Genomic DNA, 27,169 nt, shown 5'->3' with positions numbered 1-27,169 from the left:
GTCGGTTCACTACCAAACCGGCCAAAAGCAGTTAAAGTCACCAGTCCGAACCAGTTTTGGCCTCAAACTGGTCAGACTGGCCAGTTCAAACCAGTTCGGTCTGATCCTGATAACACTGATTATAAATTTATACCACAGTCACAATCATATGTCTGAAGGAGAAACTAAGAGAATTGCTCTATTCTAAAGAGTCTAGGCAAGAAAGCTCATGTAATCAGCAACATAACACCTTTGTGAGAGTGCCTCTAAGGTAGTTACCCCTTGAGGTATAACAAAGCTTACATCTAATAAACCTAGTTGCTACTAGCATGAGATGGCATCACCTTCATACCTATATTTTGTATGGCATCCCTAGACTTCCAAGGTAATTTTCTGCTATAAATTTCAGCAAGTTAAGGCTAATTTGTGACATGCATAGCAGCCCTTATTCCCTTAGATCTTCATGCAGTCACCCTCTTTGATCCATAATTCCTTGACTCCATTTGCCCAAGGTTTGATTGGGCACTTGGTTTTGGGGTTTTCCTTCATCATTCATTCTCAAACCATTCATTCTTCCATTTATATTATACCATTCATTTTGCTTAGGCTAAATCTTCAATTTATCACCTTGCACCCCCACTCTCTACATCTAACAATCCTATCTTTAGGAAAGCCCCTCCTTGATTTGGAGAAGAGCCAACCCAAAGTGAGATGAAGAGATGCTATGGTAACAGTGGATAGCCTCCCTGTGTTGCACAAGACTAGCTCCTTGATGTTTGGAAATTTACATCATATGGGGAAGCTAGATTTTGTTGTAACAGGACACACTTCCCCTTTTTCAAAATCAGCACTAGGACTTACTAATAATGAGGGAGACGTCACACATGTATTAGACAGTTCAGAAGTGCATTTCTTAGTCAATTTGCATGTGCATGTGCATCTGCATGTGTTAGACAGGTTGCATCTTAAGGCGCACGCAGCTTGCATTACATTAAGTTTATTATTTTAGTTTGCATGCATCAGTAAGGTTAGGTGCATGTAGCTTAGTAGTTAAGGTGCATATCTCTAAAATTATGAATGCTTGCATGGCTCAGATCATCTCATTGACATACTGTTATGCATGTGTTCAGATTCATTGTACTTACTCTTCTCAGTCTATAAAAGAGAAGGCAAGGATATAGGTTTATCCATTCAGTGTTTGAACAGAAAATAGCAAATTAGTTTGCTGATGTTTTCCTGTTGCAGATTTCCATTTTCAGAAGAAATGAAAAACATTAACAGTTATTGGCAGTCATCTATTGAGTTTCCATTAAATATTTTTTATAATGTGTTTATAGATTATAGCATCAAATACAGATTACAGTTTTGAGTGGCTTTCAGTTTTCCACTGTGTTTATAGATTATAGCATCAAATACAGATTACAGTTTTGAGTGGCTTTCAGTTTTCCACTGTTACGTTTTCTGTAGGACTTCCTTTAGTGCAAATCTAACAATTATATTTTCATTCTATTAGAAAACATATCAACCACTTGATAGTGTGTAAACCAGATACCATATGCAGACCTAAAATAAATAATATATTGCAACATATAGAACAAGGAACATCAAGCAGCGAAACTCACTAGTACAAGACCCTAGAGAATCTGTGAAGGATAAATCAACAGAACCTAATAGACATCACAAACAAACTGGCATCAAACTGCAACATCATATCAAGTGGTAAAATCAGATTTCCAGCAAGATAGAAATTCTGCACCAAATGTGGGACAGATTATTATGTAAATTCAAAACTGATCAGTAGAGGGGGATGGTTGGAATGGATTCATAAATAGTTGGTTGTTACCTCCCAGTTCAAGCAGTTTATAATTGGTCCATATTGGGATTCTTTGATGTGTGCCACAAATTGCTCGAAAGAAAGATAACTCTCAGTTTCCATCCATGCTCTTGCTCTTTTTACTACCTGAGGTCACCTTCTACATGTTCACAATTCATCATAAAGAATAACAGATAAGAGCAATGCCACTATATGAATACCAAATCCATTTTTTTAAACCATGCAACATAGTAAATGCTCTTGGCCAAAAGAAGATGAACTTTTAAGACCTGTCCAACCCGCATCTCTTCAACTTTTTCTGGCTTGGAAAATAAAAAAGCAGTCTTCATACCACTGTTTTCTTCAGGCCAGTCATTGCGCATCAATGCATCCATCTGTGAGACGAGAGAAAAATAAATAAAAATAAACAAAATATTTCTGCATGTTTCTTATAACACTTAATTAAAACCTTCTATGGAAATACATTATTTGTTCATATAAGACATCAAATGATCAGTTGCATTTGTTAATATAAGATGTCAAATGATCAGAATGCATGGACGTGTACTCCTGCACCTACAGTATCCATGTTATGTACCCAACCATAATTAAATTGTGTTATCCTTCCTGTTTTATTAGTATAAACTTAAAAACTCAATTTGCAGTCATAACCCCTGATATTTTTCTAACCTTTCTGTGCAGACAATCTCTTTGCCATAGCTTTTGTATTTTGCCAATCTCTTGGAAGACTTGCACATGACATTTTGCACTACTGTTGACCACATCTTAAGCTTTTAGTCAACTTGGACATTGCTGTAAGTTCTTTCTTTCTTCGATTTTTTCTACCGCTTAAAAAAGTACAACAAAAATGGTCTCCCAAGATCAATATTGACTGGTTTCAGTTAAGGGGTATAGAGTAAAAAACCCACGCAATGAACGAAATCCTGTAAGTGGTATAGCAGCAACAACAGCCCTTGCTCTTTGCGACCATCAACATCCATCCTCTCCAAACTTGACAGCACATCCTTTCACTACATGCAAGAGATTGACAGGGCAGCCCATAATCTATTGTATCTATGGTGTATTTCTCATCTCTTTGGTGATATATAATACACTCTTCTATGCATTCAGCTCTTTGTGTTTTAGAGGTCATTTTTTGTATGCAAACATGCAAGCAGTGCTTGTGTTGTTACTTTCAGGCCATTATTTTGAATCTTTGTTCACCCAAGGTGCATTTCATGTCCACTTTGCTGCTGAAATTTAATGATGGATGTATCCTCATCTGAAATATATCTATATCTACATCCCATGGGTGTATAATCAAAAACCTCTGGAACATGCCTCTCTACAAGTGTCAGTTCATCTGGGTGCTCCTCATGCTCCATTATCACAGGAGGCTCCTCTATCAAATCATGAGTGTCCCTAACATCCTCTTGTGTGATGGTTTCCATAGAAGAATGTACACAATTCAACTCCATACAAAGTTGGTCAACCTGCAACTCTAATTCTTGAAGGGCCATCTGAGTGCTCTTCAAGGACTCCTGGGAAATCTCAAGCTTATAAGTAAGCCTGTCAACTTCCTCCTCTTTCCCTACTAGTGCATCATGATATATCTCAGTAAGCATGAGTAGGTGATCTCTATCTGAAAGGAGGTATAGATAGTTAGATTTCATCTCTACCAATGCCTTTTTGAGAGTCTGAAAATCTGCAAGTGAAGGCTCTCCTCCTAAACTGTCATGTGCCACTGCACTTCTCCAACAATAATCTGTCACCAATACTAGTGCATCATCATATTGCCTTGTGGTTGCCCTAATCTTGTCTGTGTCCATCTTCAATTGGTTTTCCAAGTTATAGGCATAAGTAGACTTGTGAGCAACATTTACCACATCCACTAATGGAACTGAGTTTGCACCGTCGACCACTTCTGTGTTGTCATCTTGGCACACCTCTTGGGAATCATCAACTGTTATGGCCTCATGATTTTCTTTGTACTCGTCATCTAACTCAACAATCTCACTAAGTGATGACAAGCATTCTGTAGCAATTTTTTATTCCCTTTCATCCCAAACTCTCGTTCCAACCTGTTGGGGTGAATCTGTGATAGCTTTATTTTCAACGGGTGTGACTTTTCTCAATTCGTTCTAGAAGGTTTGGTCATAGTTTTCATCTTCAATCCTTGCTTCCTGGTCCTTGACTACCTTTTCATCTTTGGATTTGCTATTCCCTTTTCTATTTACTGCATTTGATGACACCCATGCTTCCATGTCCTCTATCACCTTTGCAAAGGTTTTGTTATAATTTTCAATTTTTTTGGCAAATAATTCTTCTTGACTTAGAAGCATTGTTCCCTTGTTATAATCTTCCCTTTGAACCCAACAACTGTATCTTGACACCTTCAAAATAAAGTCCTCGAACTTGGCTTTTCAAAGATAACCCATGGCTGAGCCAAGATCAATGCTCTGATACCACTGTAATATTCTTTTCTGGAAATTTTCCAAGTTTCAACTACTTCTGAGTTTGTGTTTTAGGAAAGTTCACTGGTGCTTTCCGTCAAATAGTTCAAGTGCCTACTTTTGTAGATGATTTAATAGGAATTCCATGCCCATAATGCTTTTCTCAGAGTTTATTGTTCATGAATAGATTTCAAATAAATATATATAATGCTTGTGATAAACTCAGAACTCAATACACCACTGATATGAGGGAATGACATCCATAGAAAATATTTTCTTCATTAAAAAATTTAAATACAGAGAGCTTATTCGGACAGTAGAACCCGATAATTATTTGCAGCCTTGGAATGAATTTTAAATGCAAATAACAGTCCCTTCAGCATTTCGTTCCAGCCTTTAGTAATGAAAACATCACCCATAATTAAATACGCTGGCCCAAAACTACACAATGGTCCTCATACTACCAACCATCACATGAAATATGCAACAGAGATAATGATTTGGCACTTGGCATTTGTGGCTATTAACAGATATAGAAATGGCACTCCCGCACATATAAAAAGATCATAAACTACTCAGAAATTGTCGGGAGTGTGACCCCTTTGCATACTAAGTCTTGCCACTGCTACATGCTGTCCAACACAGCCTCAGAGAGCTCCAGCAACCCACACATTGTTCCAGAAATTGGCTACACAGTTTCACATTGCACAAGGGTATTTTGACAGCAGCAATCCTCTTCAAATATGCCTTGGGATAGTAAGTGTCACCTTAATGAAGCTACGACAGTGAGGAATAGTTCTTTGACTGTCTCTATAATGCTCCAGAATTTGTGGCTATGCTCAGAAAGGAAATGCAACCCCTTGAGAAGTGATTTAATGCCCCAAACATGTGATATGACTTGCCTATGTCTTATCTCCTTCAGTTCATTCATTCCATCCTCCAAACAATACACAGCCTAGAGTTAAGTTATTAAACCTAGCTAAGCTACTGAGTCTGCAACACAGCCATTACCCTCAGTTCTGCAACAATATGTAGCCCAGGTGACATGGGTATCCTGTCCAGAAATGAGATAAAGGAGTAGTCCAGTCTGAGTACTCGTGTTGCTCCTTCCAAATAGTAAATTGAACTCCTAGTGTCTGCAAACTGCCACTACAATGGGAAAGGCCACACCAGACTTTGAACTCGTCCTTGTTTTGAGTCTTGAGGCTCGATTCTCAGGCTCAGATTTCTGATAGGTCCTCCATCTGCAAAAGAGATATAGAGAACACCAAATAAACTTCTCAAATCAACTGATAATAAATTAATACCTCCATATTTTTTTGGAAATCTTGTTCTCCATTGAAACCCAACGGTGAAATCTGAGTGATTTCACTCACAAATCCCAAACTAGGGTGTTTCGTTGCAACACCGAAGTCTGCTATGGCAGCTAGGGTTCCAAACCCTCAGCTTCTCCTTCAAACTCTCTCCAAGAGCTCTTTCTCCAAACTCACAATGCACGAATGAGGAGAGTCTCCTCATTTTCCTTATTTAATGAGTTTAGGGTTGTCTTTTCACCTTCACCTTCCCCTTTTCTTTTCTTTTTGTTTTTTTATAACTCGCTTACATTTTCCCTCCAATTAAATATTTAAAAGCACTTTTCTTCTCTTTATTTAATAAAGTGACTTTTATAAACTAATTAAAGTCACTTTTAATGCCAGAAAATGCTTAATTTGCCTCTGTGGTCACACTGGCCACCCAAAGCCCCTTTTTAATCATTCTGCCATGTAGATCTTTTCACCCCGATTCCAACAAGCTATTACACTAAGGTGTTTCTCCAAGTAATCAGCCTGAAACAACACCTTAAACATAAATAATTAAAATATGCTTGTTATTAACGCCATTTTACGAAATCATCGGAATGCAACGGAACAAGAGCAAACCATGCGGAATTGATCTTGATGATGAAATATGGTAAGCGATCCCAGTCGGACCCATAAAACTCCTCTAAAACCCTCTCGGCCCACCAATGGAGTAATCCTGCTACTATGACCAGACTGGCACAAGCTCTGGAAAGCCCTCCTAAACACCTCGCCTTGGTCAAGGGTAATAGGTCTTGGAATTCGTTAATTGAAGTTTTATAAGAAGAGAAGGGTTTTGATGGGTTTTCCTCTCAGTTGGAGAGGTTTTGGCCCTGGCTGATCGCCTATATCTTGTGTCCTATTGTCCCACTGTTCGTTATGATTTGGTAGTTGTTTGATGATAGAGAACACTATTAATAATAAAGGAAAGAAGAAGTTAATCAAGTAAAGTGAAAATACATCACAAGCAGTTATCAAAGTAACAGAAATCACCTACACTTGTTGCCCCCTAGATTTCTCAACATGGTATCAGAGCTAAGGTTACTTCATCAAGGAAGGGCAACATGAAGAAGGATACTCTAGGGCCGAAGTATAAAGAGATCATCTTGAAAACATCAAGAGCATCAGTCATCAAGGACTAACCCTCTCATCATATTGAAAGGGAATAATTAAGAGCATCAAAGAAGACCTCAAAACCCTAGCTCATCCAAAGAAGGGATCCACACTTGAAGCATTCTTGGGAATCTCACACATCCTACAATCACTATCACAAGGAAGGAAGAGCGAAGCACTTTTGGGTTTCTTTTTCTCGGCTAAATTCTCCAAACTTGCAAAGTATTGATACATCCTTTTGCAGTAGTAAGTATCGAATTGCAGCCACCATCAAGGATCAAGTTATGTGCCAAGAAAGGTCTCCTTTGCAAGCCAAAATAACAAGAAAAAGAAGTCAAGTCAAGCAAAGTAGAAAGGAGGCAAATTTGTCCATCTTCTAGCCACATGTGTGAACTAGGGTTATTGCAGAAAAGGCTGAAATTGCAAAACTGCTACATCAAGCCGAAATTCTGAAGAAGGGTTGAAATTTGAGGTTGTGAAACAAGTTTAACTAGCATTGTCTTGAAGGAAGAAAAGCAGGAAAAAGCGTTGTCATCATCATCAAGGAATCAATGTGATCTCCCTTTGAGCCAAGGATCACTTTTGAAGAAAGACATCTTCACCAAGAAGACATCTTTTATTATCTACATGATCATCAAAATCAACAAGGCATCAAGTTGAAGATTTCATCATGTAGGAGTATCTTCACTTGACAAGTATTTTTATATCTACATTTGAATATGTCGAAATGACTTCATATTGCAAGGAGATCAACAAATTGGTTGGGTCGTCAAAAAATTTTGCATGGAAAAAGAGGATAGATTTGACCCTCATAGAAAATGAAATCGCTGGTCATGTTAAGGGTTTAATTGTCAAAGAAGCTCAAGCTCTACAAGATGAAGATATAAAAATAAGAAGGAATAGCTTCATACCTTATGAGGGTACCAAAAATAAGAGACCAACTCCAAGAGTTGGGAGAAATAATGTCTGACAAGGAAATGACTACCATAGTGCTCAGTGCACTACCAGAGGAATGGGGGAACTTCACATCAAGCATCTATGGGAAGAAGGAAGCTACTCCATTCAATGAACTATGGTCATTGTGCAAAATCGAAGAAACTAGGTTGAAGGCAAAAATCGATGTAGGATCAAGCAAGCAATCTCAAGCATTTGTTGCCAAGGCTAGAAGAAAAGAAAAGTTTGGGAAGCTTAGTCCTCAGAAAAAGAAGAAGAACATGTTGAATGTTCAATGCTATGGTTGTCATGAATATGGGCACTATAAGAGAGAATGTCCAAAGCTAAAGAAGGGCAGCAACAAAAGAGGAAGGAAAGAAGCCCACATCACTAAAGAAGTGGAAGAAGCTAAAAAGAAGAAATCCAAGGAGGAAGTAAAAGATCTCTATTATGATTGAAATAGTCTTCCTCACCTAGTTCTTTTCAAGTTTTATGTTGTAAAGTATAACTATAATGGTAGGTATCATTAGAAGCATGATAGGATGGATGCATCATGTTAGGAGATGGCATCATAGAAGCATACGATTGAAAGCAAGAGCTCATGGCATCATCATAAAGAAGCATGAAAGATAGTTGAAATAGAAGTCTATGGTTGTCACCTACAAAAGGATGTAGCTCTTGGTAACCTCACTACTTGTGGGAAAATAAATTCATCTAGTATAAAGCTCATCATACATCATTCAAAAGGGAGCATTTGTAGGATAAGTATGATCAAGATCCTCTGTTGGAATCTTCATCGAAAGGTTCACCTACTGAAAGAAGCAAGTATCTTGCTAAGAATTCCACCTTGTATGGGATTCACGGAATAATGATATGATGTCAAAAGAAATAAAGCATGTCAAGGTGATTGAAGTTCTTTCAATCAAGGAAGTCGTTGAAAGAGGTCTAGATGACCAAAAGGAAGAGATGAGGTATGTATGCTTGTATTTAATAAAATTGAGTCATGTCATATAGTTGCAGATAGCATGGATAAATGTTCCACCTCATGAGCATGATTAAGAGAAAGGGATCTCCTCCTTTGGAAGGATGCATAAAGGCATGGTTCACATATTGACTAGATGAAATCAACATAGTAAGTCTAATATGAGGTGGTTGATAAAAATGAAGGAACTATGAATGGAAGTTCCTGAGAAGAAATGTGTGAATAAAGAAAGGAAGAGATCACGAAAAATGCAACTATGGAGAAGGCAATCAACATCCAAGGACTAAAATATTTGACTATGATATCTCCATGGTAAAGATATGAAGATCCTAATAAGATCTGAAAAGGAAAGAGACCCTTGACATTGTACATATTTTTGGAGATGTGTCAATATATATGCAGGACGCTGATGCAAACTAGGAGATGTCGTCATGAAAGACCATCACAAAGTTATTTTTGATTTAATGTTCATTTTCTATTTTTGAACAATATCTGGATGGGCTAATGCAGGGCTACCAAAGGAAGAGTTGTAGATGTCATCTACAACTGACACTCATGTGGTAGGATGAAAGATCCTGAAGGAAACATGATGCGAAGAAGGTAGCAAGGTATGAAGGAAAGGTCAGATATGGACTAATGGATCACTTTCCAATGAAAGAAAGGATGACATCACTGACATGATTCATGAATGAAGTGATAGATGGTCAATGCCCTACGAAGAAGTCCCAAAAAGATGAAGACTCCTGAATAAAGAAAAAGACATACATGACATTGAAAGGAGGAGCTCTTCAAGCAACTGGTTGTCCCATGATCTCCACCTAAAGAGTTGTTGGAAGCAAGTCCCTAGTCAAGAGGGAGCTTGGTCAAGTCCCTGATTAAGAGGGAGCTTGGGTACATTCCTTTTATAGGAATAGGTACTTTCCTTCATTGGAATGGGCATATCCTCCCTAATTGAGAGGGAGAGATAGACACATCATTCTTGTCTTCACCTGAGAAGATAGAATGGAGGATTGGGCAAGCATATGGTATCTGATACTCTTTGAGGATGTGGTAGGGCATCCAAGATAAGAGTAGTCGTACAGGACCGATATTCTTTGAGGACTGGGATTCCAAGATAAGAATAGTCATGATGGAACATACTCTGAGAGAACCTAGGTGGGGTGTTAGTTTCTGTAGCATCGGATGTGTTCTAACCTTGAAATTTTATGGAGAGGCTAGAATACAGAGAATCTTTGAAACCCAGAAATCGTTTCTGGAAATTCCGCCTAGAGAGGATAATTAGCCAGTGTTTAAATATTTCCTAAGTCTAAACTTAGGGACTATGGTTAATTAATCAAAATTAATTAAGTCAAGGCGTGAATGATCTAGAAACTCACACGGATCGACTTCAAGTTAATCCTAGCCATCAATTAATATTTAATCTTGGTCATTGGAGTCCCAACAAAGGATTATAAGAAGAATTCGATGGGCACTTAGAGAAGACACTTGAGAAGTTCGATTTCATGAGCAGAACGATTTCCAGAGTAGCAACAGTTAGTTGTCAAAGAAGAAGCTAGTGAAATCGAAGCAGTAAGAGAGGAGCAGAGATAGTGAAGCCAGAGGAAGGATTTCAGATCTGGTGAGTGCATTTGCAAAGAGGCAGTGAGCCACAGTGAAGCTGAAGCAGAGTTGCACAGTAGCCTCTAGAGGCAAAGTCGATTTGCTGAGGAAGATTGACGTTTTCATTTCCAAAGGCTAGGAAGGACTCCCAGAGTGCCGGAGAAGAGTCTTTCTAGTCAGCGAAAGGCAGAATGACTTCATCAGAATCCAACAGAAAGCGAGTCATCCAGCCAGCTACGCAAAGGTTGACGCAATGCCTCAGAAAGTCGAAATTCTGAAGGCAAGTTGTGCCGGGAAATTGCCTGTGGGGTGAGGAAAATTCCTCTCCAGATTCTTGCCAATCTTTCTCTGTAGGATTTCCAGTTTCAGCATCTAGTTGTACTTAGATTATTTCACTGCTACTTAATATTAAAACACTTAGTTGCTGCACTGGTTTTCCCGAGTTGGGTTTTTCCCGGGACTTTTGTCCAAAAATTAACTGTGTTATTTTGTGTGTGTGTTAGCATTCTTCCAGCGTTTATTCTTCCACAGTTTTATGTGTGTAGGTTGTAGTGTGATTTATTCAATATTTGTTGTAGCAAACAGTAAATAAATTGTTAAATTAAATTATCAATTAGGAGAATAATTTCTAGTTGCTGCAATAAGATTCGAGTTTCGAAATTTTCACATAGTATCAAAGCACAGTTGATCAGCTGGAGAGCTCAATAGCGAAGACAAAAGGAGTTTCACTGTTCAGTGTGGGCAGCAGATCAAAACCCCAAAGGCAGCGCAGTCACTTTGTCGAGAGGCCGAGTTGCTTGAGGAGATTCGATTTTTTTGAGTGAGGGGCAAAAAAATTTGATCTCTCCAGATCAAGGGATTCTAGAGGTAGAGCGAGCAGCCCAATATTTTCACAGAGCAAATCTCTAGCCGGACGCAGTAGTTTTGCAGCAATTTACTATAGCAGAGCTAGCGTCGGTTGGAAGGAAGAAGAGCACACAATGAGGGAAATTCTTCCTCAGGGAACTTCTAGTCTTAAGAAGTTCAATTTTCCTTGCAGATCAGCAGTCGTTGTGAACAGTGTTTCTCACTCCAAAAGGGAGTGTGGATAGCTAAAAAACAACTGAGCAGAAGGGAAGAGGAGATTTTCGACATTTGTTGAGATGGCCACTGTTGGACTTTGTGATCAGGACAAGTTGGATGGAGCTTCCAACTATGTCATCTGGAAGGCAAGGATGTCCTTCCTTCTAGATGAATATGGCCTGAAGCTATATATTGATGCAGTGGTAGCAGTACCCTAGGATGTAGCTCAGCTGAAGGAGTACAGAAAGGAGATGACGCAGGCGAAGAGATTGATCCTAGATGGTGTCTGGGATCATGTTGTATCACACATCGCGGCCAAGGGAACAGCCAAAGAGATGTGGGATACACTTTCAACATTATACCAGGGAACTTCCGAGCAGCGAAAGATGTACTTAGAGGAGAAGTTGAGGCTCATCTGAATAAGGGGAAAGGCATAGACTCCTTCCTCACTAGGATTCAAGAGGTCCGAGACCGGTGGTCAACTATTGGGGCAACGCCTCAACCCACAGAGTATTGTGATTGGCACTAAACAGTGTCTCCAAGGAGTGGCAGGTATTCGTCCAGAGATACCTTTGGGCAAAGATACCTTGCCAAGGTGGGACAGGATGTGGGCCGATTTGCAGCAGGAGGAGTTGAGACGAGCTCTATTGAAGAGCTCCATCAGTGGCAACAACGGATTGAAGTAGGCGAAGGAGGAGGAGAATGTGGCCCTTGCATCAAAGGGTCCTAGTCAGAGACAGGGGGAGCAGAGAAAGAAGAAGAAGGGCATGCCAAAAGTCAAGTGCTTCAGATGTGGTGAGTTTGGTCACTACAGTACCTAGTGTCCTCTCAGAAAGAAGGACAAAGAGGAGAAGCATGACCAGGCTTCAGCACATGCTGAGATCGATAGGCTATCCTCTAGGTTAGAGGAAGACTTCACTATGTTTGTTGATATACCTCCAGGAGTGAGGTGGGGTGACTTAGTGTTGTAGCCCCAGAGTGCATGATACTTTAGGAGGTTGTAACAACCCATCTAAATTAACCCATTAATAAAAATGTTAAACCTTATAATATATGAAGATATTTATATATATACATTAACCTTTATGACATATAGTTGGTCTTACAATTATTAAAAGGTATATATATATCATTCAATAATTATAACATATTTTGAAATGTTATAAGTATATATATAACACTAAATATTTATAATATATATATTTGGTAAAATGATCAATTAATATTTATAAAATATATTAAATAAAGGTTATAAGAACTATCAATAAAGTCATATCATGTATTAAAGGAAGGTCACGTATATATATATAAGAAAGTTATGAACTTAGGCAAAATAACGTGACAGCATGGATATCAATCAACTATATATATATCACACATAATATCTAAAACTCATAAAGACTACCCATCTACTGAAAATTTATGGCAAGAAATATCGGAGAGAGGCGTAAATGCTGAGAGGCGGTGGCTGCAAGTGGGAGGGCGGCCACCGCCAGGAGAAGGGGATTTATAGCAGAAGCCTGACCCAGGTGAAGGGGGGAAGAAACCAGAGAAGGATAGACTCATCAGGGAAAAACCGGAAGAAGAGATTTTCAGTGGAATAGCTTTGATTGATCTGAGTTCTGGGCACGGAGGGACGGAGAGCCTCGGTGGAGAGCTTCTCTGGATTGAGCAACCAGTTGCTCTGTCTGGTCGGGTGGAATTGGCCGTCTCGAAATTGAATCAAATCAGCCAGCAGTTCAGAATTACCAGTTCTGCAGTGGAATCGGGAGTCTGCCAGCAGCTCAGGTAGGTACAGATTACAATTTATGCATTTCTGTTTTCAAATTCATGTAAGAGTTCATCTGTTTGCTGTAAATTGATAAATAGGGCACTACACATGGTATCAGAGCCCTGTTCAAACCTTCGGACCTCCCAACCCTACGCCCCTGTGCTAGCTACCTCTCTTGCAAGTGCTGGCAGCTCTTCAACCAGCGTTTGTTCGTTTCTGCTCTGACTGCCCATCTCCTGATAAAACCATCTTTAGGCTTTTCGGTTTCGAATTGTAACTTTGTTCTCTGTTTTCCATATGGGCTCTCAAGATACCGAGAGTATGTCTGAATGTTTTTCTCGCAGCCCCTGAACAGGAAAATTCCAGTGCGGAAATTTCCTGACTTGCAAAATTGAAACGCATTTTGTTGCTTCCCCGTATGTCTATGCCGCTATTGCAATCAACTACCCTAAAATGTTCATATTTAGAGTATAGTATAGAACTTGCTGCTGTCAATAAATCTGAAAGTGGCAAAGCCATTTGTTTCTACTACGGTGGAAAACAGAAACAACAGACAGAGATGCAGCCACTCCAACTGCATTGGCCGAGTAACGACCACTACGTGATACCTTTAACCGCATCTACTGGTGTTGCTGGTGGGTATCAGTTAAATACAGGAATCTCTGTTTATTTAAAATATTTAAGGATGGATGTCTACAGTTATTTGATAGATAGAGTACAGTTATCTGATCGAGCTGTTGAAGCAAATCTCCAATGTGTTCAGAACGACGAGTCCATTCCAGAATTGTGTGTGCAATCTTGGCATGGACATCGTGGAGAGATTCATCTATTTTCCGGGCATTCCATTTCCGATTGCTGGTTCATGACTTCGTTGGTTCTTCGCAAGCGTTTCCCCTAAGAGCGAGAGTTAAGAATTCCGAGTAGGAGAGAAACCGACCTTGTAGATGGGGGGCGGATTTTAACTCTTACCGTGGACGGCGGGATTCGAACCCCAGCTTTGTCAATAGACGCTGCTGGACTTGGCGTAATTAGCACATATGGTTGCACCTTGTATTTCCGCCTGTCACGCGGGTGACGCGGGTTCGATCCCCGGCAACGGCGTCTCCTTTTCTGCGTTTTACGCGGTCCTTTGGCTAACCAACAAGCCGCAGTCGCTTGCCAAATGGCCTTAATGTATAAAACCATGGCCTTTGTGCATTCATTCCAGACCAATATTAGTTTTAATTTTGTTATTTAAAGTGTTTAAAGGTCCAAACCACATTTCGAACTTGCACTAAAACATTACGTGTGGATGAGATGAGACATTATGGGTGCATGAGGTTGGTAGAGTCTTTTAGTTATATCTAAAATGGTATATTCGAATCCTCTTACATATCACCGGACGGATATTTTTCCGTCACGGTTTCCAGCATGCCGTCGCCGTTAAATCCTCAAGTAATTTGCCAAGCGGACTTTTTGTGAAAGCACTGTTATGTAATGGTTTTGGAAGGTCGACAGTTCAAACCCTTCCCTTTTGTTCCTTGCATGATCGTTGATATCGATACCATACCAAGAATGTCATTTAGTCGCTCGCTCTTGATCAGCGTCGGAGTTTTCGAAGGTGACAAACCCCTGCCTCTGCCCGACCCTTGTATGCGAAAAATGTATATATTTAAAATTCCCGAAATTGGTGATGATAATATCATTGGAATTTAGTGAAATCAATATTAGTTATGATAGCGACCATTATAAGCTATCGAAATAACTAACAGCATTAGCTTATCTAATTTTAAGAATTTTATTTTTATATTATTTTTAAATTTAAAGAATTCCTAGATTAAATTGACTTTTATATATTATTAATTATATATATAAAAAGATAGTAATAAAAAGATTAGAAAAATATAAATATATACTTTCATACATAAGGAAAATCTGAAGTATCGCGAGTAATTCTTTTTTTTGTTCAACAGGAACTTGTAGAACAATCTCTGTATTTCTCAAATTATTATGATGTACTCTTGGAGGATATTAAGAGACGTTTTGTTGGTCTTTGGACCTTAATTCAACAAACTTGTTTTCTTCATCATCATAAAGAGTAGAATGCCAGTCATTGTCATAGCTGCACTTTTAACTTTAAAAACTTTCAAATTTGTTCATGAATTTAACAATGTCGAAATTTTGGTCCTTACTGGGTTTTCATCACTATCTTTCAACTTTGTGAATAAGTTCCATCACAGAACACCTTGCTGTCTGCGCACCATATCTCCTTATCCTATAAGGAAGCACATAGCAGTAATAAAAGGGAATAAATCACAGTTGTCGGCTGCCAAGTGGCACGTTCTCAATGGCGAGATTCAGCCAGCGGCTGTCTGCAAAGTGGCTTGTTCTCAATAATCAGATTTCAGCATTAATAAATTTGTTGGGCATTAATAAATTTTTCTTATCTTATGTACCTCATAGTCGGCTTATTCAGATTTGTGTACTTGTTGCCACTTTCCTCAGTTTGATGTGTTTCAGTTCCTAGCAAAAATTGGATTTCAGTTTTGATTTTTCTTCTTTTAACTTAGTAGGTAGGATAGAAATCAGACTAGAATGATTACCATGTGCTGAAGAATTTCAAGAAAATGACTTAGATATGTAATAAAGGTCACATTATGATCAATCGACCATTGTAGTTAACAAGTCTCATGACTGTGAGAGATAAATAACTACAAGGAGAATGCATTCTTTATTAGCAAAGGAGTCATTGAATATATCAACATGGCTCTCTTTTATTCATCCTGTGAAAAATTATTTAGCTACCTCTATAACTAACTTATAGCTAATATGGGTTATTAACTCAAATTATGATGCCCTCTCATCAGTATATTCTCATTACATCTTTCATAGCCGGCTCATATCACTCATCAGGCGTTTAATATTAAAATATCAAACTGTTGAGAAATAATATATACTGTAAATGTGCTATAAAAGTGCCTCAAATTCCTCTGCCCAGAGCAACGGTAGTGTTGGTCTGTACAGGCATTAAAATCAGTGCTCACCTGTATAAAGGGTGTGACATTCTGCCTTAGGTTTTATCATGGCAGGAAACCATAAATTAGCACACTTCCATCACCCGAAGGAAGAACTACTTCTGAGTTGATTACTTCTGACTTTTGGAAATTCAATTAGCTAATTCATGCGCCAATCAGTGGAGGCACCAGCATGTTGGAACCTATAGCAAACTGCTTGCAATTTATTGCCAAGTTGTCAATGCTGGTAATCATGCAAACTAAAGATTTAATCCATACCCTTGTAATTTATACGGGGTATGGATACAGATGACCCCCTTAAAAGTTATAGTCAGGTTGAGGTATGACAGTTATGTCTTACCTTAGGGACTAATAACCATACATGTCTGCATTATTCATTTTCATTTTTAGAAAACCCTGCATTAGGACAAGGAGGTCGCGTGGCCACCCTCCTTGACCTCGGTACCAGTAAGATCCGCCTAGCGGGTAAAAATAGCAAAACTATACCCGTTTTTAATGTGAAGTTGCAATGAAATTAGTGTGTTAAAATTTGGTTATCCGTCTCAAATTCTTTTTATATATATACATTTTATTTGTGATCAGGAACCATTACTATGGTAAAGACGTATGAGCGACGACGACGTGACCAGGCAGCATCATCACCATTAATGCCGCCACCGTCGCCATCGCCACCGCCACCGTCGCCATCCCCCTCACCCTCGTCACCACCAAGGCAGCAGTCAACATCAAACGCTCAAGCGCCAGAGTTGGCTGTGATAATGAACTCTTTGCAGGCCTTGTTGGAAACATTAAAGGAATCAACTAAGGCTAAAAACAAAGAGGAATCTCAGCATGCAGCCACCAGTTCAGCGGAACCACATAATTTGGAGCCCAGAGGATCGAGAGAAGACATCTCTAGAGAGCTTCAGAAAATTAGACTCCCAGAATTTTCGGGAGGTCGAGCTGGTGAACGCGCCGAGGCATGGCTGGAAGGGATGAACCGGTGCTTTAGGTTAAGAGAATATTCGCCTTCAGCAAAGACAAAAATTGCCGTGTTTCAACTAAAAGAAAGTGCCCTGATTTGGTGGGGAAACCTGGAAAAGCAGCTACACCTTACATCAGACAACGTTCCTTGGGATCTGTTCGAGGAAAGGTTCCGAGCGAAGTACTTACCTCCATATTTTCAACAACAGCAAGCCAGAGCCTTTCATACACTAATTCAGGGAAGTAAAACGGTGGAAGAGTATGAAATAAGGTTTATGGAGCTGGTAAAATACATTCCCTACTTAGACTCTGATGAACGGCAAGCTGAACGCTTCATATTTGGGTTAAACCCTCGCATCAGAGCCTTGGTAAGCATGTGGAAACCATCATCGGTAGCCGAGGCAGTCGAATGTAGCCGTTATGCAGAAGAACACCTTGGAATCAAAAAAGATATAGGGCCAGCAGGGCCTTTACAATCAGGACTTCCAGGGAAGGCTCCCCGGAACTTTTTCAGAGGAGGTAGCTCGAGGCCACCTTACAGTAGCAGGTATACCCCAGGTATGGGGACACGAGTTCCCATGGCGGTAAACACTATAGCTGCAGAATCGTCCAGCACCAGACCATGGGCATCGCGAGGGACTACCGGTAGAGGAAGGGGTGCGAGAGGAACCAGCATGGGAGGACGCGGCTCGTTCTCTAGAAACTCACACCTTAATTCAAGAGGACCAGCGCAGCTCAATTGTTGGGGATGTGGGGGGCCGCATTTCCAGCGTAACTGCCCAGAAGCGTCATCGGACATATTGCAAAGCACTGGGAGGGAGCCGATATCAGCCAAGCGAAGTAATCATAGGATTCATGCAGTAGTCAACCACGACCAAGCAGCCCATCAATCCACTGTAGTGGAATCTTCAGGTATTATCAATGGTGTAAAACTCAAAATCTTATTTGATACTGGTGCCACAGATAGTTTCATTTCGTCATATGCATTAAACAAATGTGGGTTGGCAGCTCGTAGACAAAATGATTTCCACCAAGTGGAAATGGCCTCAGGAGAACTCCAAACCGTGGGCTTGAGTGTGGATCAATGCAAAATTGACCTAGGGGTCTGTTCGACTAAATTAAAAGTGTACGTTACCGCCCTAGGGACGTATGATCTTATCATAGGTATGGATTGGCTGGAAGCTCACCAAGCGTGGGTAGATTGTTATGGAAAAAGGATTTTGGGCTTAAATGATGAGGGAGAAGTAATCCAAATTCAAGGGATCAAGAGAGAAATTTCTTTACGCTACATTTCAGCAATGCAGGTAAAGCGTTGTTTAAGAAAGGGTTGTCAGGCTTATGCAATTCACGAAGTAAGCCAGGAAAAGGGACCGTCCTTAGAACAATATCCGGTGATAGCCGAGTTCCCGGATGTATTTCCAAAGGAACTACCAGGATTACCCCCGGTAAGAGAAGTGGATCTCACTATTGAATTAAAGCCAGGTACCCAGCCGATTTCTAAAACGCCTTATAGAATGACAGCTCCAGAACTTCAGGAATTGCAAATCCAGTTGAAGGAACTACTCGATATAGGGCTTATTCGACCCAGTACCTCACCTTGGGGCGCTCCTGTAATTTTTGTGAAGAAGAAAGATGGATCCTTAAGATTATGCATAGACTATCGGGACTTGAATCGAGCTACAGTAAAGAATCAATACCCTATGCCGCGAATCGATGACCTTTTCGATCAAATGAAAGGAGCTTCTGTCTTTTCAAAAATTGATCTTCGATCAGGGTATCATCAGCTAAGGATTTCTGAAAATGATATCTCTAAAACAGCATTCCGGACACGTTTTGGGCACTATGAATTTACTGTGGTACCATTTGGGTTAACAAATGCGCCAGCCGTATTCATGAATCTTATGAACAGTGTTTTCCGTCAGCATCTTGATAAGTTTGTACAAGTCTTTTTAGATGATATTCTCATCTATTCCAAGAATGAAGAAGAGCATAAGGAGCATTTGCGGTTAGTATTGTCCTGCCTTAGAGAACGTCAGTTATATGGAAAACTGTCCAAGTGTTCCTTCTTTCAGGAAAAGATTCATTATTTGGGTCACATCATATCAGGTAAAGGAATCTCAGTAGATCCTGAGAAGGTAAAAGCGATCATGGATTGGCCAATACCGAGAAACACACATGAGATACGAAGCTTTATGGGCTTAGCTGGTTATTACCGGAGATTTGTGGAAGGGTTCTCCAAAATCGCGAAGCCAATCACAACCCTCCAGCGTAAAGGTGTTAAGTATGAGTGGACCGAGGAATGTAATAACGCATTCTCTGAACTCAAAAGACTACTCACCAGCGCACCAATCCTAAGAGTCCCTGATATGGGCAAAGACTTTACAGTATGTACTGATGCATCCAAGCAAGGGCTGGGTGCAGTATTGATGCAGGATAGGGGAGTGATAGCTTATGCTTCCAGAAAGCTAAAACCTCATGAAGAACTCTATGCTACTCACGATCTAGAATTGGCCGCTGTGATGCTAGCTTTAAAGATCTGGAGACACTATTTGGTAGGACGAAAGTTTACACTTAAAAGCGACCATCAAAGTCTACAGTATTTGTTCACCCAAAGAGACTTAAATGCCAGGCAAAGGCGATGGAGTGAATTCCTAAGTGAGTATGACTTCGGAATATCATATATTAAGGGAAAGGAAAATGTGGTAGCCGATGCCTTAAGCAGGAGACCCCGGATATTTTCTCTCATACCCATTAAGGTGGACTTAAGACAGCGAGTGCTGGATCACCTTATAAAAGACAGCTGGTATTTAAAAGTGAGGGCAAGTCTTGAGGGGATTAAGGCAAAAGAATCTAAGTTCGAGGGTTATGAATTAGAAAGCGATGGGATCTTGCGATTCCATGGAAGGATGTACATTCCTGATGATAAAGATCTCCGAGATACCATCCTCAGGGAAGCTCACAAAGCCGTATATTGTGCTCATCCTGGGGTAGGGAAAATGTATGCGGATACCAAGAAACTCTTCTTTTGGGCAGGCATGAAGCGGGATATCACTCAATTTGTAGCAAAATGTATGGAATGTCAGCAAGTAAAGGCAGATCATTGTCACCCAGCGGGTCTCTTACAACCCCACGACATACCTATGTCCAAATGGGAGACCATCTCTATGGATTTTATCACTGGACTACCTCTTACTTCTCTAAGACACAATGCCATTCTGGTAGTGGTGGATAAATTAACAAAAAGCGCCCATTTTATTCCGGTAAGAGATACTTATGATGTTGCTGACGTGGCTCGAGTATTCATAAACGAAATTATCAGATATCATGGAGTACCTAAGAAGATTATATCCGATAGAGATTCGCGATTCACTTCCAGATTCTGGACGTGCATGCAGACAGCCTTAGGTACTCAGCTAAACTTAAGCACGGCTTACCATCCTGAAACTGATGGCCAGACTGAAAGAGTAAATCAAGTACTTGAAGACATGTTGCGGATGTATGTAATGGATCAGCAATCCCACTGGGAAAAGTATTTACCCTTGGTTGAATTCGCTTACAACAACAGTTATCACAGTTCAATTGGGATGCCTCCATTTGAAGCTTTATATGGCAGACCTTGCAGAACTCCGTTAAGTTGGGACAGGTTAGAAGATCGAGTGATAATAGGACCAGAATTAATCCATGAAATGGAAGCACAGGTCAGACAGATTAGACAGCGATTAAAGGAAGCACAGGATAGACAAAAGAGTTATGCTGATGCTCACCGATCTGATAGGAGGTATGAAGTAGGGGACCAGGTCTTCGTCCGCATCAAACCAAACAAAAGTACTATTCGATTCGGGAAAGGGACAAAGTTATCACCCCGATTTATAGGACCGTTTAAAATCGTGGAAAGAGTTGGACCTGTTGCCTATCGTCTTGCCCTGCCATCCCACCTGCATAGGATTCATAATGTATTTCATGTTTCCGTATTAAGACATTATGTAGCTGATCTATCTCATAACATCCAGTGGAAAGAATTGCAGGTTTCGGACGAGGGAGTCATAACGGTCGAACCGTTACGTATACTGGAGCGTAGAGTTCGGCAGCTGAGGAACTGCCTGGTGGACCAAGTTAAGGTCCAGTGGGACAAGTATAGTCCTGGGTCAGCGACTTGGGAGGATACAGAGGACATATGTCAGAGATACCCTAGTTTATGTCCATTTTGAATAACTTTACACTATGTTTAGTATATATATTTACTTCACCTCTGTCAGAGAACCAAAAACATTTGAATGATAAGTGATAAGTACGAAACTTTGCGGCATAATATATGTTTAAATTCATGCTGGTACGTGGATACCAAAATAATATGTGTTTAATTCCTGCTGGTACATGGATACCAAAACAATATATGTGATTATGTTACTAAATAATAAATGTTGAAGTAAAGATTAAGACCGTCAAATGAATTTACTTCTGGTAGAATTGAACAATATAAATCTGTTTTATCTTTTACATGTCAAAACGAGCAACTGAAATAAAAGACAGAAAGGGAATACACCCTATAGAAAAGTCAGAATACATGCATAGAAAATGAACAAAATTCTGTTATATGTAGATCATACATAAGTTATTTCGAATATGCTGATGCACATCTTACAAATGCCGGGTAAGTATAAGATTGCAGGTAAACTTGCAGGTCAACTACGATTGCAGATAATTGATCCAATTTTCGAGATGACCACGTGATGACAGAACTCAGATCAGTTAAAGCTCAAAGTGGTTCTATGATAGGGTGGTAGCCTTGATTTTACTGGAGGGGTGGAGGTGTTACCCACCGTTTATCCTCTGAATCCTGGAGTCATGGGAGGACTGTGCGAGTCACGCTCCCCTAGACGTGTGATGATGACTGCCGGATGCCTACTGGTAATCAGGTCGGTATAGTCGACGCTGTTACCTTCGTGTTATGAATGGTTAGGTCAGTAAGATTGACGCCATGGCATACTCTAGTAGAGGTCGGATAGGATGGGAGCAGAAGAGATTAGGAAGGATAGGATGAGTTTGAATAGCTTGGGGACCTGGATAGAAAGGTCGTGTCCATTAAATCCTTGAACCTAAAAGCTCTAACTTCGGGACGAAGTTTTCAGAAGGGGGAATGTATGTAACAACCCATCTAAATTAACCCATTAATAAAAATGTTAAACCTTATAATATATGAAGATATTTATATATATACATTAACCTTTATGACATATAGTTGGTCTTACAATTATTAAAAGGTATATATATATCATTCAATAATTATAACATATTTTGAAATGTTATAAGTATATATATAACACTAAATATTTATAATATATATATTTGGTAAAATGATCAATTAATATTTATAAAATATATTAAATAAAGGTTATAAGAACTATCAATAAAGTCATATCATGTATTAAAGGAAGGTCACGTATATATATATAAGAAAGTTATGAACTTAGGCAAAATAACGTGACAGCATGGATATCAATCAACTATATATATATCACACATAATATCTAAAACTCATAAAGACTACCCATCTACTGAAAATTTATGGCAAGAAATATCGGAGAGAGGCGTAAATGCTGAGAGGCGGTGGCTGCAAGTGGGAGGGCGGCCACCGCCAGGAGAAGGGGATTTATAGCAGAAGCCTGACCCAGGTGAAGGGGGGAAGAAACCAGAGAAGGATAGACTCATCAGGGAAAAACCGGAAGAAGAGATTTTCAGTGGAATAGCTTTGATTGATCTGAGTTCTGGGCACGGAGGGACAGAGAGCCTCGGTGGAGAGCTTCTCTGGATTGAGCAACCAGTTGCTCTGTCTGGTCGGGTGGAATTGGCCGTCTCGAAATTGAATCAAATCAGCCAGCAGTTCAGAATTACCAGTTCTGCAGTGGAATCGGGAGTCTGCCAGCAGCTCAGGTAGGTACAGATTACAATTTATGCATTTCTGTTTTCAATTTCATGTAAGAGTTCATCTGTCTGCTGTAAATTGATAAATAGGGCACTACAGAGGTCCACCTCATGGATCAATACCTTGCTACGAGGGCCCATAGTATTCAGTAGAAGGATGGGTATGTAGCAGTAGATGCAATCGGAAGCCGAGTGGCAGTTGCAGACTAGTAGCATTCAAATGCTAGGGAGCGTAATGCAGAGTTGCAGCAGTGCAGTTGGCACAGTGCAGAGTTGGCAGCAGTGCATTTGGCACAGTTCAGAGTCAGCAACAGCGCAGAGTCTTCAGTAGACAGAGTAGTAGTTAGTAGCAGTCAGGACTCGGGAGACAGATGCATCATGTTGATCACAGTTGATTCAATATTTAGGATGCCTTTCAGTTGCAGTTGCAGTAACAACAAGTGAGAAGGAGTTGCAGTGTTAGTAGCAGTTCAGCAGGGTCAACAGCAGCACAGATGCAGCACATATCAGAGTTGCGCAATGGTTAGTGGGCAGCAGCGTGACAGGAGATGATGCAGAAACAGGGTGTTGCTACAGGATGGGCAGTAGAGCACTAGAACACATTCCTCACTAAGAGGGAGTGTTAGTTTTTGTAGCATCAGATGTGTTCTAGCCTTGAAATTTTGTGGAGAGGCTAGAATACACGAGATCTCTGAAACCCAGATATCGTTTCTAGAAATTCCACGTAGAAATGACTTAATTAGATAATTTGTCAGTTTTTAGATATTCCTAAGTCTAGACTTAGGGACTATGGTTAATTAATCATAATTAATTAAGTCAAGGCGTGAGGGAGTGTTAGTTTTTGTAGCATCGGATGTGCTCTAGCCTCAAGATTTTGCAGAGAGGCTAAGACACATGCATTCTCCAAGACCCAGAAATCGTTTGGGAAAATTCCACCTGGACATGGTTTAATTAAAATAATTAATCATTTTTAATGTATTCCTAAGTCTAAACTTACGAAATGTGATTAATTAAAGGGTATTAATTAAATCTGGTGTGAATCTTCTAGATAAAGACCAGGATCAACTCCCAGTTAATCTCAGCCCTTGATTATGTTTTAATCTTGGCAATTGGTGCTACAATGAGAGATTATAAGAAGAAGCTTGATGGGCTCTTGGAGAACACACTTGAGGAGCAAGGAATTCGATATTGTTGGGAAATCGAACTCCAGAGTAGTAGTTGTGTGTTGCCGAAGGTGATTCGGTAGTTTCGAAGCAGTGAGAAAGGAGCAAGGATAGTAAGGTCGGAAGGATGTTTTTCCAATCTGATAAGTGCATAGCAGAGAGACATCATACTCCACAGAAAGGCTGATGCAGTGCAGAAAGGTAGCGCAGAGCTTCAGAGGGAGATTCATAGTTTGCTGAGGAGAAGTCAAAATTTAGAGGCAGGCGCCAGAGTGGTCGCCCGCAGGCCAAGAAAATCGAGTTTCCTGAGCAGCAGTTGATCAGTCAGCAAGAAAGACGTTGGTCCCAAATAGGGTGACACAGAGGCAGCGCAGAGCCAGCAAGGGGCAGCTCTTCTTAAGCCAAGGTTAGTGTCAGATCACCGTGGAAGTGAGATTTTTTCTCACTAGACGTTTGTCAGTCATTTTCTCTATATGGAAAGCTAGATTTGAGCTTCCATAGATTTGTACTCAGATTTTACTACTGCATAATAATAAAACCCTCAGCTGCTGCACCGGTTTTCCCAAGTTGGGTTTTTCGGGACATTGGTCCAAAAATAACAGTGTATTATTGTGTGTGTGCATCTATTCTTCCCGTATTATTTTTCTTCCGCAGTATTGTATTTGTGAAGGCTGCAGTGCATTACTTTCGATATTTACTGTAGAATGCAGTAAATAATTTTCTCAAGTTTATTTAACAAATAGAAGAAACTTAATCAGTTACTGCAGTAGGATTCGGGGTTTCCGAATTTTCACATGAATGATCTAGAAACTCACACCGATTGACTTCAAGATAATCCTAGCCATCGATTAAGATTTAATCTTGGTTGTTGGAGTCCCAACAGAGGATTATAAGAAGAAGTCGATGGACACTTGGAGAAGACACTTGAGAAGTTCGATTTCATAAGCAGATCAATTTCCAGAGTAGCAACAGTCAGTTGCCGGAAAGAGAGTCAGTGAGAGAGGGGCAGATACAGTGAAGCCGAAGGAAGGATTCCAGATCCTGTGAGTGTATTTGCAGAGAGGCAGTGAGCCACAATGAGGCTGACACAGAGCTACGCAGTAGCCTCTAGAGGCAAAGTCGATTTGCTGAGGAAGATTAATGTTTTCAGTTCCAGAGGCCGGGAAGGAGTCCTAGAGTGTCGGAGAAGCGTCTTTCTGGTAGTATGGGAGCATGTAGGAATAGAATAAAAATGTGTGTCTAGAAACATCTTCTAGAATCTAGAAGCATGATGTACATAGAGTTCAAAATACTCTTGTAGAATGAGCATTTAGAAATAGAACAAAATGCATGGTTAGAAATATCTTCTAGAATATAGGAGCATAGTGTACATATAGCTCAAGATATTCATATAGAAGGAGCATACCTATTATAAGACCTCATCCATGATAAAAGAATAAGTGATCATGATTGTAAATCCTAGAAGGCCACCATCATCAAAAGGAAGAGACATTTGCTAGTTGAGGATCTACAAGATCCTATGACAAGAATCTTCAAAAGAAGGTTCATAAATAAGAGCAGATGTGTCAACAAGAATTCCATTCATGGAATACAAGGAAGAATGATGTGCAGGCAAGAATGGATGAAGCAAAGAAGGGCTACATCAATCAAGAAGGACCATCAAATGAAGTTGAGATGATCAAAGCAGAATCAAGATGAGGTATGTATGCACTAAAAGGTAAAGTCATGTCATCTTATATATTATTAAAGTCATGGGAATAGATCTAAGACATGATCAAGTACAAAAAGATCTCTTTCACCAAAGACATACTCAAGAGCATGTACAAGTCAACAAGAGAAGTGCTCACATAAGGAGCATGAGGTTGTTGACTACTCTATGAAGCAAGTGAAGAAGAAAATATTTTCCTAAGGAGTACAAGATTGCTAACTAAAAGACATGTGAAGAAGAAATTTTGACTAGTTCAAGTAAGCAAGAAAAGAAGAAAGTTCTCTCATGGGGAAGTATAAAGTTGTTATCTAAACAACTCAAGAAGAAGCAAATGAAGAAAGAGATCAAGCATGTGAAGAACACCATGGTCATAAGCAATCATTATCCGATATGATCCATTAAAGACATCTCCCGAAAGAAGGCATGACAACTCTGACAAAGGAAGAAAAAGATCAAAGGACCCTTGACACCTATGAAGGCCTTGGAGATATTAAGGTGCAGATAGTTGATTCAACTCTACGAAGATGTCATGATGAAGAGGCCATCCAACAAAAGCACTATCTAATGTTGAAGCAAGTCAGGATGAAGTCATGAAGGGCTACCAGATCGAAGCATGGAAACAAGCAAATACAATTAAGCATCTATGTGCTAAGTATTCTAAAAGCATAGACAAATGACAAAGGAGTAACCAGAAGATGAAAGAACCTGACACACATCTAGAAGGACACTTTCCACGAAAAAACAATGACATGACAAGCCAAGAAGGAAAGTGATCGATGGTCGATGCCCTACCAAGAAGAAGTTAGAATAAAGAATTCATGACATCAAAGAAGGAGATCAAGCAGCTGAAGGACCCACGAAGAAGAAGTTGTTGATGAATGGACAAGTCCCTAGCTAAGAGGGAGTTATAACAAGTTCCCAATTACAAAGGAACTTGGACAAGTACCTTGTCAGAGGATAATTGGGCATGTCTTCCTCAATTGAGAGGAAGTGATAGACACAACATTCTTGTCTTCACTTGGGAAGAAAGAATGGGAGGATTGGGTAATCATCTGGCATCCGATACTCTTTGAGGATGTGTAAGGCATCCAAGACAAGAGTAGGCAAGAGGACCGATATTCTTTGAGGGATGGGAACCCAAGACAAGAATAATCCTAGAAGGTCATACTTAGTGAACACCCGGGTGGATATGTACCTTGAGAGAGAATGATTAAGGTGTCTATAAGTCATTAGTCCCATCAACATTGTGCTCTGATCTGATAAGTGATAGAGTTGTTAGTCAAGGCCTTGCTATGGACAATGTTGGTTACTATGATGCTATAACAGATGGATTGCCAATCTGGTTTCTCTTATGTGA

At 40.0% G+C, this 27,169-nt stretch overlaps 1 protein-coding gene across 8 annotated transcripts in view; it reads right to left on the bottom strand.

Moving 5' to 3' along the window:
• Positions 1–27,169, bottom strand: part of LOC149230848 (uncharacterized) — a 154,965-nt gene that overhangs the window by 69,488 nt on the left and 58,308 nt on the right. For 6 of the 8 annotated variants that reach the window (XR_016248033.1, XR_016248032.1, XM_089379071.1 and 3 more), the window contains exons 3-4: positions 2,083–2,187; positions 1,823–1,939 (exon numbers count right to left, since the gene is read on the bottom strand). Coding sequence is in view for 6 of the 8 variants with exons in the window: in XM_089379071.1 (XP_089235197.1) it covers positions 1,823–1,939; positions 2,083–2,187 (222 nt within the window). In the remaining 2 variants the exon portion in view is untranslated. The remainder of the gene's footprint in view (positions 1–1,822; positions 1,940–2,082; positions 2,188–27,169) is intronic. The other 2 variants (XM_089379073.1, XM_089379074.1) reach the window with 1 other exon arrangement.

The sequence above is a fragment of the Pinus tabuliformis genome, chromosome J (genome assembly GCF_031772625.1).
Source record: "Pinus tabuliformis cultivar Carrire ecotype Pingquan chromosome J, CPIR1, whole genome shotgun sequence".
Taxonomy (NCBI): Eukaryota; Viridiplantae; Streptophyta; class Pinopsida; order Pinales; family Pinaceae; genus Pinus; species Pinus tabuliformis.
This window is presented reverse-complemented; position numbering and strand designations above follow the sequence as displayed.